This window comes from Neocloeon triangulifer, unplaced genomic scaffold (assembly GCF_031216515.1).
Source record: "Neocloeon triangulifer isolate White Clay Creek 2 clone unplaced genomic scaffold, ASM3121651v1 ptg000012l, whole genome shotgun sequence".
NCBI lineage: Eukaryota > Metazoa > Arthropoda > Insecta > Ephemeroptera > Baetidae > Neocloeon > Neocloeon triangulifer.
The window spans coordinates 18,314,012-18,329,721 of NW_026775554.1; the positions used below are offsets into that span (position 1 = coordinate 18,314,012).

The 15,710-nt window shown below is 42.0% G+C and overlaps 1 protein-coding gene across 8 annotated transcripts in view; it reads right to left on the reverse strand.

Annotated features, from left to right (window-relative positions):
• The window catches only part of LOC132198162 (uncharacterized), a 66,802-nt gene that overhangs the window by 7,688 nt on the left and 43,404 nt on the right, over positions 1 to 15,710 (reverse strand). For all 8 annotated transcript variants that reach the window (XR_009441968.1, XR_009441967.1, XM_059622013.1 and 5 more), the window contains exon 7: positions 294 to 506. Coding sequence is in view for 6 of the 8 variants with exons in the window: in XM_059622013.1 (XP_059477996.1) it covers positions 294 to 506 (213 nt within the window). In the remaining 2 variants the exon portion in view is untranslated. The remainder of the gene's footprint in view (positions 1 to 293; positions 507 to 15,710) is intronic.

The following is a 15,710-nucleotide window of genomic DNA, read 5'->3' on the forward strand; positions in this document are numbered from 1 at the left end:
AATAATGATATAAAAAATTGGCTCTCTTTGCACTTTACCGCGAAGGTGGCGATTTTGGCCGCGACAATGACAAGGGTGGAGCCGAGAACGGCGAACAGGGTGTTCACCACGTCCATCTGGATGCCGTAGAAGGCGAAAAGCATCTCAATCGAGCGGCCGGCTGGCCAAAAGAAACAAAAATGACGCGCAGTCGACTGGTCGCGAGCCCGAGTCGACGCAGACTGGCGACCGCTCGCGTGTGCGTGTTTTCGTCTGGCAAGCGAGTTACAGTTGCGGTTGAAGGTTTTACTTACAGCGCCGCTCTTCTCCAAGTGCAGAATCCACTCCAAGTTCTTCAAGTACAGGATTTGCCAGCGCTTCTCCAAGCGTTGGGCTAATTTGAGGGCGCGCGCTCGACTCGTGGAACCGCTGCAGTCTCCGGACGCTCCGATCGACGACGGCTGCTGGCACAAACGCAAAAGGCCACTCAGGGTCTTGCCGTGGCTCTCGATGTCCACCTGAAGCGCCTGAAACACAAAAGAGCAAAGTTTAATAAAATCGGAAATAATTGATAGCAATTAATTATAAAAATATAGAGGGTTATTCTGGAACCTTGCAGACTGTCTACGTGATTTGATTTTTTCTTCCGCTGTGTGGACGTGCGGGTTTAGGAGTAGTGATTGCAGTTTTTGCCTTTGGTGCAGGTAATGAGAATAGCCGCGGTAATTGCACACAAGGCTTAATCGTGAGGCAGATAAGACGAGAGCAGATAATTCCGCGTCCGATGACGTGATGCGATAAATTCGTCGCCTTATTAAAAACGAATAATGTTGAGAGATAACGTTCGACTATTGCACCTTCAAAAGCGTTTTGTTGTTATTTTGAAGTGTATAAAATAATAAGAGGCCGAGGGGGCAACCTCAAGGACAAACATAAATAAAAATATAAAAACAGATTTGCAAACGAATGCTTATATTTTTTTTTTTTTACATTTCTGGCTGAACTAAATATTAATTTTAAGCAAATACATCTTTGTAAATTTTAGACAATTTGAAGATTTTTGGAAAAATTCTTAATTTGATTTTAATAAAATTAAAAGAAAATTCTTATATACATTCAAGTAACTTTCAACATTGGATTTAAAGAAAGTATCTCACAATATAAGAAAAGTGAAATAGAGAAAGATTCAAGCTCAGCAGCTGTGTAGCTTTTCAAGTTAATCTCAATCTTAATTCATTTCGGCTGCGGCGAAACGGATTAACTGGCACACATCACACTCGCGGCCCATGTGAGCAAATCCGCTTTCGACGCGCGAGTCACGAGAGTCGCATCAGATCGAGTGCAGTTTGCTCGAACACACAAAGAACAAAAGCAAAAAACAAAGAGGAACGATGATTGCGGCCGGGCGTCGTCTTTTTAGAGGTCAGCGTCTATTAATTAAAAGAGCGCCTCTACCAGCAGGTGGGTTCTTTGTGCCTCCGCCCCGTGGCAGCGAAAAGATCGAAGGACTCATTGAAACATTTTCATAATTACAAAAGGGACCACCCGTGCCTGACGCCGAGTTAGCTGTTGCGGACACACACAATCGTAATTGCGACGAGAGAAAGAACCGAGAGTGCCTGTTCATCTCTATACGCTCGGTGTTGTGTGAATCACGAGACGCGCATCTTGGCAAATCCTCAAGTGCACCGCCGCGGTTAAAAATAAAAAGCAGCTCTGGGTGACGCAATTGCCCTTTTTTCATTGACGCGCCGGCCTGCGAAGCCATTAGTGTTACTCTCGGTCCGAAATTCAGCTGCGCCGGTGGAGCGTGGAAAAAATATTTTTAACGAGAGAAGACCTTGCAAAATATCGCCGTGCACATGAAACTCCCACAGAGTGACACGCACTCGTTTCAATACAATATTTTTCACCGCCCGCTATCGCCTTTTCCGCTTTTACTGCCGAGCAGTAAAAAACGTCAGCAGAGAGTCGGTCGATTCGTTAAATTTTAATGCCTCCGAAAGGATTTTACGATTGCGAACAGGATCTTGGCAAATCAGACATGGTGTTTTTTGCAATGCATAAACCTCAAGAGTCATTTAATAAATTTTGCTGCGCATAAATAATAAGATTTAATTAGCACTTTGAGAAGTTATGCATCCCGCGCGACATCTAAGTATTCATTTTGCATAATTTATTTCCAACCAGGTTTATTGGTTAAAAAACTATTAACGCGATAATTGCTATTTCTTGAATAAATTGGGAAATTAAAATACATTTTGATTGATTTAACATAATCAGTTCGAGTTTTTTTTATGATTTAAAGCTCTGCAAAATTTAATTTTACAATATTTAAGTATAAGTAAAGTATTGTTCACAATTCAAATGAACTTAAATGATAAATTAACCGTTTAATAATTAAATAGAATATTTTAGTATTATGTTCTCATTTGCTTTTGAAGGGTAAAATAAAAAAAATCCCCTATTATTACCAAATACAATATTAAAATCAAGCAATGGGGATTTCAGAAAACCAACACATGCTGTAGTTGTTTGCGACTTACCGGCAGCTGGTTCCCGTTTCGAGTGAGTGACTCAATAGGAGCACCACACGGGCAATTCATCGGTAGCGCGCGATAAAACGCCCCCGCCCGCCCGCCTGCCGCCTCCGCCGAGCGGCTTTTCCTGTCGTCGCGCGGCTGGTCCAGCGGCGGGCACTCATTTGAATGCACCCGCGTGTCAACGGCCGCCCGAAGGCCGCCGCGGAATTCGTGCATGCGAGGGCCATTATCAGGTGCGAGGCAATTAAATATACCGCGGGGGAGGACCGGCGAACAATAAACACGCAGCATAAATTATTCAGCACGCGGCGCTTTTTATGCGAAAAGACTGGCCAAGAATGAAAGAAGGGAGTTTGCGTTTGTTTTCGTGTGGAGAGAGGTGTCCATCCGGTAAAGAGAGACGTGGAGTGAGTCACGCCGCGGGGTGGCGAAAAAAAGCTTAACGCGCTCTCGGGTAATTAAGGCGCGGAACGGCAGATAAAATCGCCTGATTACGTCCTGCTACTGCTGCTTTCTGGGGCATGATTGAAAATCGATATGGGCGGAGGGAACCTTTCGTAGTTGCTGCATGGAAAACTGAAATTCAATCAACCTTTGAAAAATAAAAATCAGGAGGGATAATTTTTCCTTTTTTAATTTTTTTAAATTTGAACTCGGATAAAAAATAGTTCCTTTTTAATATCTGGATAATTAAAAAAAAAGAAAAAAGATATATAATAAGTTTATCTTTATCTTTTTTTTAGAAGCTCAAAATTAAGTGATGTTCTGCTCCAATTTGAGACCATAGAAATTATTTTTACTCTGTATTCTTCAATTTTCAGTAAATTTTATTAACAAAATAGATTTATATCGACATCCCGTAAAAAGCAATCCCTTGTTTTATTATTATTTATTCTTCTCTGCCGATAAAAAATTAAACAAGAGAGGAAAGGGTTTTAACACACCAGCATAATTTTATCTAATTACCAGTTCACAACAGATACTTAAATTTAATAAATCTTTTGAATAGGTTAAATAAATAATAGCCTTCTCCTGTATTCAATTCCGCTCCCTCATATTTTTAAATTACAAACATCTCCAAATTATTATTATGCAATTAAGGCGAGGTTGAACCCGTCGCTCTCCTTTTGAATACAAATGAAAGATAACCCCGAATATAAAGAAAGAAAGCAATCTAGACGATGATGCAGCAGAATCAGTATGGGAATTTAAAATTAATTACAATAGTGACTCCGATTTAATCGCTCTCAACGGGTGCGCCGACTGGCCGCGATTGTTCGGTCAAATAACACAAATTTAATTAGGGAGGCACACATTCGCGAAATCGCTCGGCACAAATACACACACAGCCGACAGGCCTAACTGTTCAAATGTATATAGAGGCCGCCGCAAAAAGATCACAAGACCTCTTTTCTCTCCGCGGTACAGAGAGATGCGCCCGAATCCTTTTCAATTTGATTGGACAGACTCAATGCATTTCGTTCACTTTCTCCACCGCGGCAGAAATGAAATCACGTTATGCATTTCGTCATCGCATTTTTGCATCTTTGTGTATAATTATTAAGGGCCTCAGGTCGCTTTCAGAAACTCCATTTCATTGCCGACGGAGAGTCACGACGCGAATCAAAACCATCAGCAGCTGCACTCTCTGCACGCCAATTAATTCGAAAATCTTAAGAGCTCATATTTACGAACGAACACTTCTTGTCCGGCAAAAATCATTGTCATTATCGTAAACTGAAACCACTTAGGAAAACAATGCCTCCGAGCACACATCCGGACTTCAATTTTATTTCGGTGAAAACTGCTCTTTAACAACTTAATTATTTGCAGCATACGCGGAAGCCAAAGAAATCGATTTACAATTATTATTATGATGTTGCATGAATTATTTTCGATTTCGATTATAGAATAATTTCGGAGATTGCAATTTCTGATGAGGATTCGTTTGGTGGGAAAATTAGCTCGTTGGCCAACCGATGAGAAAGAAAAGAGACAGGATATTTCAACATTTTATAAATTATAATGGCACAACAATCGGGCTGCACGCCGTCGATGGTGAATTTATTTATTCCTTTTTTCATTTATTCACAACGAGCTTTTTATTTGCTATTTTGTTAATGCTCCAGTAATTTCAGGGCGCCATCGAGCGTGCAGGACGGAGGAGAGAGAAAACGAGAAGCATCAGCAGAGGCGAGTGCAAAATAAATATCAGGATGTGGAGGCACATAAAGGAAACAAAAAGGGCATCGGACACGTTACAAAATCAAAAGCAGACCTTGAACGTGACTGGTGATTGATCGCGAGAGAGTGGAAAATCGAAGGGCGAGAGATTCATATCGGTCAAATTGGTCCGCGATGAGGAGGTGCTCTTTGTGTTCGGAAAAGTGGAGCGCCAAAAGTCGAATATAAAGGTTCGAGATCGGTCATAAAATTGTTGAACTGCTGCCGGAGAAATGTCAAGACTTTACAATAAACACGTAGTTTCTCTGGCACAATTTGCAACAGTGATAGAATGTTGGAAATTAGCGCTGCTCGTAGAATTTTTACACTTTGTTTGCGGCCGACTTCACGTGTCTGTCAAGTGCATACGTGCTCGCGAGATAAAAGCAACATAATTACCTTATTCTCCGGCACGGACAATAAAATAACATGACGTCAACTCCCATATTATCCTCTAATGATCCCGCGACTGATAGCGATCTTTCGCTCTCTCTCGATTTTTTTCTCCAATCCCTACGATTTTTTCATCCTTCTCTCACAATAAGTCGGATCAAGAAGTGAGTGATGCATGCCAAAAATTATGAGTGAGGCTTCCTGCGGCCGGATAACGAAAAACAATGCTCAACCGCCTCCCACAATTACTTCGTTCAGGCGGATTCTGTGCCTAATTACACACCATCACATGCAGGTGAACTGAAACAAATAACATCCTCCGCGAAAACAAATGCCTCGGGAATCGAGATCTCCTGTCCGTGCGTTTCAGTCTCTCCAGAATCTCTCGTATTAAAAAATTTCCCCACAAACACAATTTGAATTTCAAATTTCGAACGCCTTCAGCCCTAAAAAAATTATATCGTAATCAAACGTGAGCTTTAATTTTTTGAAAGGTAATTTTTAATCTCGCATCCTTTCACTTTTTTAATGACAAAACCATCTCAAAGCATTTTACAAATTAACCGATCCCGATTTCCCGGCTGAAACTTTTACAAAAGTAGGCCAGCAGATGAAACGCGTGATCATCAAATCCGTTTGTGCGTCGGCTGTGACTAAAATGGAAAAAGTGCGTCCAAAACCCTCTCGTTTCTGTTCCAATAAGCCCGCCAGTCTATTTAGCCGTGCGCGGCACTCAACGAACCGCTTCGATGAGACTCGTCGCGGCGGCTGCAGGGATAAATAAATAAAAGTAAACAAACAGCACAATCGCCGTCGGTCGCTCGATAATGCGTCCTGTGGTTCCAGGTCTTTAAGCAGCAGCCGGCTCTTGTTTCAAGAAATATGAATTCCGCTCCAAAGGATCGATGTCAAACTCGGCCGAGAGGTGATCAGACCATCGATGGATGGCTGCAGCTTTTTATGCAAAAGTGTCAAATCAAGTGGCCGATCTGGTTTGACGCGCGTCCTTTGGAATTGTAAATAAGAACTAATTTACAATTGAAATGCGCCGAAAGTGTCAAACTCGATTTCCTTCTCTCGCATTTGTATATTTAAATTTTCAATTTTTCTCACAGAAAAGTGGCGCTCGCGGTCGCCATAAATTATAATAAAAACGAGTTTTCTTTGATATTTCATGGCATTTCGATCAAACACCTTCCGCCTTTCTTCGCGAGCCGAATTTTTTCGACCGATGCAACAATGCATCGCGCGCATAGCCACCGTTCTGCAATAATGAGGTTGCCATTGTGGTCGCTCGCGGTCGTGACGGTGCACCACTTTTTTCCATTTTCTCCCGCATCACGACTCGCGAGTCACAATCGCGAAAATTTTCAGTTCTGCTCCGGAAAGGACACTCACCCGAAGCGAGCTAGAGCACCTAATTAGTCTCCGTGCGTCAACTCGTGGCTGAACAATGATACATATTTTTTTTGTTCGGTGTTTGAAGCGAGGAGCGTCATTTTATATACATTTCTATGGACCTGACGGAAGGCAGTAATTCATCAACGTTGCACGCCTCGCAATCTGGTGTCTCATGAATTTCGCATTTGCAGGAGAAAATATATCACTGGGGCTGGTGATTTGCTTGGGTAAAAAACACATTTTCCAGAGCTCATTGAGGACGACGGTCTGTTTGTATAACACGTAATGTGCTGTTGTGTTTATTCAAATATAACAAAATTTCATGAGAACTAGAGCAATCATATAAAACAATAAAAGTAAACAGAAAATAGGCAAAAAATTAAATTTCTCTTAAATAAAGCTAGGAAAATCTAAGTTCCTTTTCTTGATAAAAAAAATTGTATTTCTCTTTAATAATTTTTTTTATGTTACAAGCAATAATAAAACATAAATTATGAAATTTTATTCCGTTCGAAATGTAAATTTTGAAGGAAAAATAAGTCTTCATGCTAAAAATTCATCATATTTTTGTCATTTTTAGATATTATTCAAAAATTACTGGTTTCTATAAAATAAACTCGTGGATGACTATAATTAAAATCAAATATATTATTACAATTTGAAATTTAAGGTAAATCACATCAGTTCATCAACATAAGGAAATGATAAATGATGTTTTAAAATGTGTGTAAAAGAGATTTTAATTCGATATGGCTTCGCATGGCTATTGTTGTAAATTTTAGGCTCTAGTTCTCACAGAAATTTTGAGTAAATATTTGAGAAAACAAAACAGCACATCAGGGCCAAAATGATTAAGGGCGAGAGAACGAGAAACACAAAGCGTCAGGCAATTAGCCGCTCCGAGAGACATAATCGATCACATTATAGTCTCGCACGGCCGCTCCATTTTTCTAATACCAAACGTGCCAAACGCCGGTTGCGTTCCAAACAGCTCTTTTTTTTCCAAAGAAACTGTAAACATAGGCGGCAGGCATACCGGCGAGTGGAGCGCACACGTAACTAAATGGGCTTGCGGTTTGGTAATTGCGTGGACAGATGATGTTCCTGGAATAATCATTACGGGACCGGCTTTGTTTCTTTCAGTCTCTGGGGTAATGAGCTGCACAGCGGCCGACGCTCACATCATATCAAAACAAAGAGACCATCCACCGCGCATACTGGCGTACAAAGAAAGCTTCTTGACGGTTCGCTGTGAAGCATGACAGCGGCCGTAATTAGGGCTCTATTTATTTAATCACAGGCTAGAACACTCAAACCCATGCATGGGTCGTGCGGCCGGCCACTTTTTGGTCGCTGCTTTTCATAATGAGGTGACCATCAAAGGCTCAACTTTGAAAATATGTGCTTTCCAGTCAAAACCTCAGGATGTAAACAAGAAAATATGGGAATGGCCCTTGTACGAAGAGCTCCTCTCACAAAAAAAAAGAGAACAGGAGTCTTGAAATTATATTTATTTTCCAATTAAAATTTTTGTATGCGGCTTTTTGAATCTTAGAAAGTGCTCCTTTTTTTCCAAAAACGTGACGTAATCGGTTCTCTGAAACAGAAAATTCGAGAAATTTTCGAAAGACCATCTTCTCGGAAGCGTGCCGTTTTTCTCAAGGTCGGTGGCAGCTAATTTGGGGGCATTTTCTTGTTTTCTTTTTGTGTGGGTTGGGTCTCGGCCAGGCGAGAAAGGCCACGCATGCTTCGAGTGCAACACCCTGCGAGTTTCTCATGCGAGAGCTCCTCTTGGAAATTCGATTTTGAATACGTAATGCATACACGGCGAGCCTCTTTTTAATCAGATTTATGGGCGGGGTTGGTTGAGAGACGCTTATGCTGCGCAGAGAGACAGACAGGCATTAATATATTCAGTTGATGCAAGGAAAACGTACTTTGGCCTTAATAAGCTCGAGATCAAGCGGAGAAAATTTAATTAAGACCCGAAACCACACTAACGCAAAGATCAGGCGAGGAAAATATCAAAGACCGCTTAAAGTGTTTTTAAGAAGATGCGGAGATCCTGATAGAGCAGGACGAGTACATAAACATAAGGATAAGAGCAGAAAGCTGTTGTTTATTATCAAATAAATTTAACGCGCACAATCAAGAATAATTGTCAGTGAAAGAGGTTTAAAGTTAAAAGGTTATTTGAAACATACGGTTAAGATCATTAACCTGGTAAGTAGTTAAGATTTTCAGATTAAAAGTTTTGTCATAATTATAGAAGAAAATGCATTTAACAACTTTACACACTCTAGCTGCCAGTAAAAATAAAGAAGCATTTAAAACCACTTTCAAAGTTCGCCGTTTAACAATAAAAGGTTAAAAGCTGCTTCTCCAAAAGATCCTGTTCTGAAAATATACCCATAAATTGATTGTCAGACGAGAAACGAGCGAGCAGCCGGCCGAGATCACAGACTTCTGCTCCACTCTCGTGTTCGACAAGATGCTAATCGTTTGCGGCGCGCTTGTATGCAAATGAGTTGCGGGAACGAAAACTACTCCTCCGCCGAGGGTCAACACCGCAGACGCATCTCCGGGCAAAAAGAGGCACGCTTGTGTGTAATTCATTAGAAAGTTCGCTTCTCTACTCGCACATTATTTGAGTGCCACGCGAGACGAAGCAAAAAAGTGATGCCGCGGGCCAGAGTCACCTGAGAGAGAGAACAACTTCATAAAACAACCAAACATTTAGTTAATTTAAATGAACCGCCGCTAATGGCTCTTTTTTACAGCATTGTTCTTGGCCGCCTCACTGCAAAAGGTCATTTTGGAAGAGGAAGTGAAAGTGCATGTTATTGCGGGAGCCGAGGACCTGCAGGACCACCCCGCTGACAGTCATGCATTGATTCGAAATTAATCGGACAAAAGTGGAGAAAGCCGCGAATAAAATTTTTAGCCTCTAACGGTTTTTGGTCTTTTCGCACCAGTTCTCTGCAAATTTGGCAAAATTGTGCCAAAACAATAAAATTATACGACCCAGCGATTCGAGGCGTTGTGCGCCTTAGATAGTCAATTTCGGCGGCTGTAAAATCCGGAGGCGCACCCCGGAGCAAATCAAACCTACTTTTTTCGGGCCGTGTACACTTCAAGGAGGAAAGGAAACGCAAATTTAGCATGCCGAATTAATCAAGCACGACGCACGCAGCTGTATAGACTCGATTTTCGTAAACACCCAAATTCCGCTCATTTTTATATCTCGCCGCACGGCGACCTCATCTGCGAGAGAGGAATTCGTACAAACAATGAGGATGAAAGTTTTTACAATCCACGACTCCGCAATTAAAGCGAGATTGATGAGCAGGTGTGGAAGGTGCACCAAAACAGAAAACCAGCAGAGAGAATGAGCGGCGAACCCTGCACTTTTCCAACGAATAAAAAGTAAAATGTTATTTTCTCGTCGCGCTTCTAAAAGAGAAATTAATTCCGCCGAGCAATTCCAGAAATAAATTTTCCTGTCAGCAGTCAGATGAATACAAGATAAGAGAGAGGGTTCCTTGGGCCAGATCAGTATCGCACTCTGGCGCGTATTTCATTTTTTATCGTGCGCTAAAACGGCACCCCCGAGCGGCAGCAACGTTTTTAAATCATTTCGTGGGAAATTGGAGGCGGTCCCGCCGATTCAGAGAAAATTATATCTGACTGCGTGCGTGTCCCGTAAAAACAAACAATGCCAAGCTTATATAAAAATGTCAGTATTCCAACCTTTGGGGCCTAATTCTTTCTTTCTTTTTTTTTCGCAATATACGCCTGTGTTTTAATTTCAACTTTTAGCACTACGCTCACTTTAATGTGATGCAACTTGTCCCGCTGGCGTTAGCAAAAAAACCGAGCAAGGCGCTGTGCAATCGGGCATGACCGATCTGCCAGGTAATTCTCTCCGAACACGTGATATGAAAGTCGGCGCGGGTAAATGGCGTTTAGCGCCGAAAACAATCGGAAAAAGCGTAGGAGCGGCAAAAAGCAAGAACTGTGTGTATGTGACAAGCGACGCCGCAGGTTTTTATTGGATGAAGTCCAGTTAGTAATTAGTCACGGGAACCACACGGGCTTGTCAGCCGAGAAGAAAATCATGTCATTCCCAAAGCACCGCCAGTAATCAAAAAGAGCCTCACTTCAAACGGGCTCAAGAGGTTTAAAATAAATTTGTGGTTTTTGCGATAAGAGACAAAATTAATTCAGAGCAAGATTAGAGAAAAAAGTTAAATTACTAATATAGTGTTGAGTTTACAAGACAAAAAAATACATCAAATTGAAGTAAAATTTTATTATATTTAAAAAAAAAAACACTACAAAATTTATAAATTAAAATGGAAAATATTAAATTATTTATTTTCTGAAATATAAAAACATAATCATTTGCAGTAAACCTTTCTACTTAAAAATTAGTTCCTACAAATTTTCACCGAATTTGAACATTTTTATTATGGCTGTGCGAGATAATAAACGTTCGACAGTGACCTTTCGCCAGCGGGTTAAAAAGTCAGTGGCGCCGACCGGGTGGTTTTGCTTTCCATTACGGGCGTAGTAATGCACGTTTCGTGCTCTGGCGGACCTCGCACCGTCCGGGGTCATTACCACGGTCGTATAAAAAAAATCGATGGCACTGCGACGGTGTCGAGAAAGGAAGGAAGCCCTGATTTCGCGTGTGTGCATGCCGGGCACCAATAACAACACGTCGTCCTTGCCGAGCTTCTCGGAATCCGCGACGCCGGCGAAAAAATTCAATACAATCAAACATAAAAAATAAAAGTAGTGTGAAGCTCGTCGGATTCGATTTCAAAAAGAATGTGACATCCAAACGACCTGGAATCCGTCCGCGTGGCAACGGTTCGCCCCGATATTTGTGCAGCAGCACTTTCTACGATCGGATAAATAACTTTGCTCTCGGATCTGCCGGTAATGTAATGACAATGCAATTAGTGCGTACTTCATGTTTGCTCTATGGCGTGTTCCGTTTCTCTCTCATTGTTAATTATATCGAAAAGGTACGCCATAGCTGCGCACTCGTTTTGATATCAAATGATAATTGCACCTTCCGAGGGGGCAATTAATAAATCGAGGGTCTTTAGTTGATTGCGGCCACTGTGTTCAGCAAAGCTGTTGAGGGAAAGTCAGTCTCCTTTGAGAATAATATACATTGCTCGTAAGAAAAGTAATAACATGACAGCGCGTGTTTCTTATATTAAATGTACTTCTCTTTTTATACGTTTAGTTGTGGGAGCGGAATCGAGAATGGTTCATCAAAGCATAAATTTCATTTTTTACGGGAAAATTAATGCGCAAGTCGTGAACCGGTGTGCTCTTTTTACATCTCGCGGTACCATCCAGGAAATAAATTCAAACTTTCTTTTGAGGCAGATTAACGAGGAGGCACTAAAGCGGAGAGCACCACTTCTGATCCTCTCTTTAACAACATTTCATTAAAGCGAGTCTCATTTAACATGGAAATAAAGAGAGGCTTGTCGCCCCAAAAGGAATAAATCCATTCCGGTAAGAATTTAATTTAATATTTTACTCGTAAGAAAGACGATCTGGGGTCGGGCGTGAGATATGTGAGCAGCTTTTTCTCGAGAGTCACGCTGACCTCAGTCACCCCAATCACTCAGTCACAGAGTCAAGATAAAAAATATTTTCTAGCTGGACGGGGATGTCGAGCCGACCGAGATCCCCCATTGAGCGGCGAACACGTTTTTATTTTCGTCTCCAACCCACGGCGCAACTGGAATTCACTTTTCTCGGTCTTTCAACTCAAAAGGGGTCCTAACGATGACAATATAACCAAATTCCATAGGCTGCATCTTGAGAATATTAAAATAGAGTCCCAACAACATAAACGCGTCCCGGATTAACTTGGCCTCTGGCGTCAAATTAATTGAGTATTCAAAACAAAATGATTTACAGCCGAAGTGTTTTGAAACGGAAGCCCAGCAAGAATTTGCATAATCAACGTTACAGTTTGTTTAATTTCCCGGTGCTTGTGGTGCAACCAGAGTGCGCCTCCCCAATAAAGGCCATTAGCGTTGTTGTGCTTTTTGCACCGCGACAAACGCTGCACGCATAAACAAAGGCGCATTTTTTCGGTGTCAGTCGGTGCCACTCGCGCGGGCATTGACAAAATTTTGATTTATGCTTTGAAAGGTAGAAATAAAAAGAGAGCACCTGCTGTCCCCCGCGCACAATGCGAATAACCGAGCCGACACCACATGCAACGCATGCCAAATTAATCAACCCTTATTTCGTGAATCACCCCCAGAGAGCCATTACAATGTGGCGCCGAATCGGCGGGGCGCGAATTTAATCTCGAAAGAGCGTGCTTGGAGCACCCTTTCTGCTTAATTACCGGCCGGAAACGCCGAGCGGAGAAAAGAACTCCACTTTCTGCGAGCGCAATTCGGAATTATTTATTACTCTCTATAAAATATATATCAAATGGCAAACAACTTTCAAGACGATATTATACACTTTGCCATTTCCATTCTGCGAGGAAATCGTGAATTTACGGGAGCTGAGCATCGAGGTAGCAAACGAGAGAGAGAACATCGCGGAGGAAAAAAGTGTTTCATTCGAATTCGAATGTCAAGCCGATGATTGATTTATGTGTGCGCGCGAGAGCACCGATCGAACCGTTAGAGAACCATAAAGAAAGAAGCTCTTGTTTCTGCCATCGTTCGTTTCTCAACATTTCGACCGAGTGAGATCTGTATCTGCACGTTACGTCATTTTACTCCGGCCAAGCGATGGGTACCAATCTCGCGCGAGAGTAATTGCAGTCTCATGTCCTCTCGCGCGATTATTAAATTTCATTCCTCTCATGCACGGTCACGTCACACAGCAACAATGAAGCCGCCGAAAATTCCTTTTTTTTTCTCCACACGGCCAATTACGTTTTACTTCGCTCTCGGGCGATTTTTCTGGTTGCGCAACACGCGTTATAAAATAATTCACCGAAGGATTTTCGCAAATTGCTGCACGGCTTCCCTCGTCCGGGACGACCTTTGTTGTTTATTAAATAAAAACAAGGAAAATAATAAGGTTTCTTTTAGTAAAGATTCAGATCGAAATTGGTTGAATAAGTTTGTCAAGATAAAATAAACTCTCCATTAAAAAGGGTATTTTTTTTTCTTATCCTTAAGAAGCAATTTAACTGCTCTTACTTAGAAACCTTTACGATCTCGCTACCAAGGCCTTTTGCGTTTAAGTTTCGTGAAACTGCTCAAAAAATATTTCAATAAAATAAAAACCAGCGAGTATAAACCGAAAGTCGCTGAAAGCCTTTCGAGCAGGAATTCTTCCGTTTTATGTTCTTTTGTAAGCCGCGTTGAATTCATAAATCAAGATGGATCGGAATTTGAAAATACAAATATGCGCTGGCCGTCGGAGAATTACATCACCGCAGCATCCATAAACGGATCCAATATGGGGGCCGCGACAATGAATGCGTGTGCTTTTAATTCGGCTCCCACATCCAGCGCCTAATCAATTTGGAAACGAATAACAAAAAGGAAAGTCGAGCGATGCCCTCTCGCTCCTCTGCTGATTATTCAAACTTGTACGGGCATAAAACATAACAATGAGATTCAGAGATTTAAATGTTCTTTCGGTTAAAAAAAGCCACAAATCACTCCGGCTAACGGAGGGCGTGCGTTAATTTGGCTCGTAGGTGCGAAATGTAATCTTAAGGAGCCAGCGGCTGGAAAAATTCATCTTCCTGCGGGGTCTGGAGGCGTAACGAGGCATTTCCTCCGACGGAAGGTCCACCACTTTGAGAAAGCATACATTCGGCCGACAACAAGTGGCTCTTTATTTTTAGCAGTGATGCGAGCGCTGATCAATTCTGCGCGCGTCGCCTGCAAACATGAGCGGCGGCGAAATGAAAAAAAAACCGAGGAAGTGGCTTATTGTGTTCGCGGCAGATGAATTATTAAATAAACAGACACCAAGTAAAAAAAGGGGTCAGAGGCCAAGGTGTCAGCTCTCAGCATCGGCCAAAATCACTGAAAACGCATCAATCTTTGAAGGTTAATTAAGAACTCGTCAGAACCGAACCAGCTATTACAGGCCGAGCTTTTGATTTATCTCCTATAAAATTATATACAAGACAAAACACTAATCTTGTCATGATTTTACGTTTTGCGTGCGTGCAGTTGAGAAAATCATGGTGCCTCGAGCTGATGCACTCGCGAATCAAATCTCCATCAGACTCGACGTGACGAGGCTGAAATTCGCACGCAGACGATTTGCCAATTGTGCTGGAAATCCAACGCGAATTCGATTACGTTTGCGAATTGGAATGTCTTATGCCCATTTCTGCGGTCGTGGATAATGCATTGAGAGAAAAATCCGCGATTGCGTCGGCTCGAAAACGAGGTTCACGCCCTTTAACATTCACTAAACATTCGCGCCAAATTTAACTTGCGAAACTTTTGTATAGGGGCGTACGAAATTAGCGTTAGGTACGTTGCACAAATTGCATCTGCCGCGGGCCAAACATGTGCGGCGTCAAAATTGTCAGGAAGTGTGAGCATGGCCTGGAAAAAAGCAAAAGGGTCGATTTAAAGCTCACCTGCTGTTTTTAAACAGCAGACCCGGTGCATACGTGCGGGCGAATGGAGAGAGAGGAGAATGAAAAAAAAATGAAACATGGCATCGGTCGATGTAGGCCTCGCCATATAGCAATCAGGTAAAAATAATGCATCAAACGCCAAAAATGGGCATCTGGCTGCTGGCGACTGACAAGGCCGCTGCTCAGATGTTCATTTTCTCCCGCGAGATCGGATAAGCGCGGCATTACATCTTTTTGTTAGACTTTCTTTAAATCTCTTTGCCAAATAAGAAAGAGTGATTTTTTTCGTTTCTCCGGCGTTTTCTTTCTTCTTCTTTCACTAAAGCAGGTGTGCTCTGCCTCATTTTCCATCGAAAACAATTGCTTGCATCACCGCGACCGATACATTGTCGCGGCTAACTAGCCGAGCCTGCAAATTGGCCAATTTTATCTGCGGCTGCGGAATCGTGATTTTTAATTCCGCGGCGACGGAATTGCGGATCATTAGATGCTAATGCACGTTTTTCCCCCGCAGCGTGCAGCTTAATCACAGGTCGATGATGTAAAATCGCTCCCAATAA